The 4177-nt window shown below is 44.5% G+C and overlaps 1 protein-coding gene across 1 annotated transcript; it reads right to left on the bottom strand.

Moving 5' to 3' along the window:
* Nucleotides 1-285: 285 nt before the first annotated feature.
* On the bottom strand, nt 286-3016 carry LOC125509724. Its single transcript, XM_048674747.1, has 2 exons — nt 2910-3016; nt 286-1575 (listed from the first exon to the last, which is right to left on the bottom strand). Exon 2 carries the CDS (start codon nt 1534-1536, stop codon nt 430-432), a length of 1107 nt encoding a protein of 368 aa, XP_048530704.1. The 5' UTR covers nt 1537-1575; nt 2910-3016; the 3' UTR covers nt 286-429.
* Between the last annotated feature and the right edge of the window lie 1161 nt (nt 3017-4177).

Here is a 4177-nt window from a genome sequence, read left to right on the forward strand (position 1 = left end):
ACTCTTCGAAGAAGCAAGCATACCAAAACAGTTCACTACCACAAAGAATGGCGGGTGTGGTCTGCTAGGGGCAAGGCGGGCGCGCATTCTCCACTCGAGATAAAGGTAGAAGGAGAAACAACGGAGAAATCCTCAAGATGAAGTTTTACTAGTTGGCTCAAGTGCAGAGGTAAAAAATAACTAAAAACATATGCTAGAATTTAAGCAGATAGCATGACCAACAATTTTAATTTCTAAATTTTACCAAAGAAACAATATTTCATAAAGAAAGATGCACAGCATGCATGATGTTTTCATTTATTCTTCCAGCCATCAATTGCCTATTTCAACCATGGGGATAAAAGGTAAGCAAATATTTTCATTCACATCTGAGAAGAAAAACACATGGAAGGATCCATCCAATAACAGTGAAACATAGATAAGTTTTCCTCAGAGCACACAGTGGATTCTATTGTCCTCCAAGCTGTAACATTCAGACTTGTGCTTGATGATCTGGAAACCATTGACATTGCGCACCACCTCCACGCCGGTCAAGACAGTAAGCTCATTGACTGCACCATGAAGTGGTCTGCACGAGGTGTGCCTCAAGAGATTTCGAAAGCTGGTGGCGATGCAGAACTTGCCTGAGCCCATGTTTAGCAGGTGCCTCTGCCGCGGCAACCACTCATCGGGCAGGACGCTGAGATAGTTCCAGGAGTGCCGCACCACCGGTCGCCTGGAGGAATCGAAGTCAAAAGCACGCAGGCAATGGTTGGGGTTGCCAATGACATCGTCGAGGCCAAACCAGAGGTCAAATTCAGGGACATACTCCGCCGCACCGTGGATGGGCAGCACCCAGCTGCCAGCCTGCCTCCACTCGCGCGTTGCCGTGTCAAAGAAGGCGCAGGCTCCAGCATCCACAGATGAGACACATATTGTGGCGGCATCCAACACAGCGGCTGCAGAGGGAGGACAAACTTTAGTGTTGCTGCCAGGCAGGCACGGCCGAAACAGTGGCGGGCAGGGTAGAGGTCGCCAGTACCAAGACGAGTTGTTCAGATCAGTTGTCCTGGTATAGTTCAAGACCTCGAACAAGGCATTGTCCTCTCCTTTTCCTATGACATAGAGCTTGTGGTTGTCCTGGCCATAGCTCCGCCGAGTGATGGACAGGGCGATTGAGTCACTCTGCTTACAGAAGTTGGCTTGTGGCATGCCAAAGACGAAGTCCGTGCTAGTGTCGTACATCATCGTGTGGACGTTAGGGCTGACAAACATGACAGAGCCCTCCCCCTGCCCTCTCAGCAGGGAGAAGAAATGCCTGGTAGTTAAGTCGGCCATGTTAGGCAGTGATGAGAAGTTGATGTTCGTCTTGGGCAGACTCTGCTTGGGGCTCCCTTTCAACATGGTGGATAACCATCCCTTCTTATTCACTTCTGCCTTTTCGGCAGCTTCTGTTGAAGGGTAGAAGAGATACTCCATGAGGTTGATCCGGCGCAGGGAATAAACTCCCTTGGGGTAATTGTGTACTATCATATTCGCAAACTGACGATTCATCATCCTCGAGAATTTAACACACCCAATAGTTGAATATCGTGGCTATCAAAAGGAAAAAGTTAGTACAGTAGCATTAACACTTGTCGAAAACTAAAATATCATGATTACTCTAAATAGAAAGATCAAAGGGTCTGTCTAGTTACTGCAAATCTAAGTGACTCAATCAACATAAAAAGCAAAAGCAAAAGAAAAAGGAAAATACCTGCATGAATCTCCGAGTAAAATCAATGACATAGGACTTACACTTTGATGTGCAATACTTAGGGCACATCTAGACGTGCTCTAGCAAAACCGAAGATCAAGGGTGTGTTTGGTTGAAGAATGTGAGCGCTACATATAAACTTTGTCAAATTATATTTCCATCTAGTATCATATTTTATCTTTTGTAGCTAACTAACATTTTCATGCTACTTCTCTCTTCCAGAACAAAGATAAAAGGGGGAAATATATCAATGTGCCTATTGCTAACATTGATTAGATGGAGTTCATATTTCAGGATAAGCATGCTACCGGAGAGTTCACGGTCCTTCAAACACCCTATGACCGTGTTCATGCATGTGACAAGGATTTTATTGGTGATACCGAGAAGAAAATATGAGTGATGTTAAGGTTGATCCTGCAACACATTATGATTCAGATTGTGTTCCTGACGACACCACTAATGAATGCTCGTCTTCGAAGCGTCCTAGTCTCCTAGAGGTGGCAATCGTGATAAAGGTAAGTGGGTGAAGTGTGATGAGAGTGCAGCTCAAGACATGACGCGCTGCGTGATATGTCGACTATGTTTTTAAGGCGACGCTTCGCTTTAAGGCGTTGGGGGGGCGCCTCACTAGTGTAGAAAGTACTAAGTTTGTATTAATTTTCTTCTTGTTCGTGTGAAAATTGCAAATAATAATGCGCATGTGCCTTCAACTAGTAAGCTACTAGTCCCTCACTAGTGTAAAAAACGTTCTTATATTATGGGACAAAGGGAGTAGTATTTGGATCCTATCAAGACGAGCTAGCTTGCCCTCAACACAGCCAAACGGTTAGCTGCTGGCTCTTGCCAGCAACGGCGTTGAACCAAACGCGCAGCTAAGGCAAAGATAGCCCAGCCGAGCTAAGCTAGCTCAGCTATAGGCAAGCTGGGCAATACAACCAAACGCACCCCAATGGTTTGGCCAGAAGGACAAGAATCGAAAGCTCATACCTGCTGCACCACTAAAATCAAATATAATTCTGTGTGCCACCCGTTCAACTCTCACATCTAGGGCCGGCCGTCGTCGGTACGCGAATTAATTCTACAGGCGTTTCCCTGCGCGCCGTAGGAGCTGTGAGCCACGGGCGCATATCGTATGCAGACGAAAGGTTAGGCCAGGAAAGGTTCGGATGAATACCTGAAGCTGGCGCCGGGAAAGTGGGGTAGAAAGGCGGCGGCGGACGGGAGGGGAGGGGGGAACGAGATCCTCTGACGTACTTCGATCTACTGCCGAGGGACGTCGCTCGCGTGTCACCGTTCGCTAGCCATCCAACGGGAGCAGGTGGAAACCAGGGAAACAGAGCTCACGGTCGGCCCACGAGAATGATCCAGCCCAGTCCAATGGAACGGGAGAGGGAAAACTGCGCCAGACCAGGGAAAAGGGCGCGAGAACAAAGAAACGGCGCCAAACTGACGGGAAAAGGGCGCTTTCCACGAAGGAAACGATCGCCGAAGGGAGGAGCTGCTCTGCTCTTCAATCCCGTGAACAGACTGACGGAAAAAGGGCGTGTTCCACGAAGGAATCGATCGCTGAAGGGACGAGCTGCTCTGCTCTTCAATCATGTGAGTACGTCTTATTATTCTTTCTCTATCTATCTTGTTGATTAATCTCCCATATCAAATTGCTTCGAAATTGATCAAACTTCCATCATCAGATTGCTTTGAAATAGATCCATCTTCTTATCAGGTTGCTGTGAACGGGATCAGGCTTTCCGTTTTAGAGAAATGCTTTCTATTTAGAGAAATGCTTTCTATTTGGTCACATGGAAATGTAGCATTTTGTCCTTCAAAAGCTAGGCAAAATTTGGAAAAATATTAATGGTGTGATAAGGCAGATCGTAGAAAAAAACTCATAAATCAAGGCAAGTTTAGATAAAAATGTCACATGGAAAATTTGGACAGCTAAATTGCCTTAATCATGGAAATTTAAGAAAAAAAATATTGTGACAAGGCAAGTCTAGGACTTCTGTTATACAAAACATGGCAAGCTTTTTGCTAAAATATGTAATTGTCACATGGCAAATTTAAAATTGTAGATCATGGCAAACTATATTGTTTGTATCTAATTCTGGAAAAATCATGGACATGGCAACTTTTGAAATAATTGTTTCTACACATCATGGCAACTTTAGAAAAAGAATTGTCTAACGCATGGCAATTTTAGAAAAAAAATGTTTGTGAAGCAAATTATGAACAATAAAAGAAAGTGTATTCTAACATGTGGCAATTTTAGAAAAATGTTTGCAAAGGCCACACGTCAAATTATGAATTTTTTTTAATACTGCCATACTTTAAAAAAATGAATTTGCCTTGCTGTATGAACACGAACAAGCTGGGAGGGGTATTTTGTACCTAAGTTTGCCATATCCGACACCAAAATAAAGTAGCCATGATGTTTGAAACTAA

Source organism: Triticum urartu, chromosome 5 (genome assembly GCF_003073215.2).
Source record: "Triticum urartu cultivar G1812 chromosome 5, Tu2.1, whole genome shotgun sequence".
NCBI lineage: Eukaryota > Viridiplantae > Streptophyta > Magnoliopsida > Poales > Poaceae > Triticum > Triticum urartu.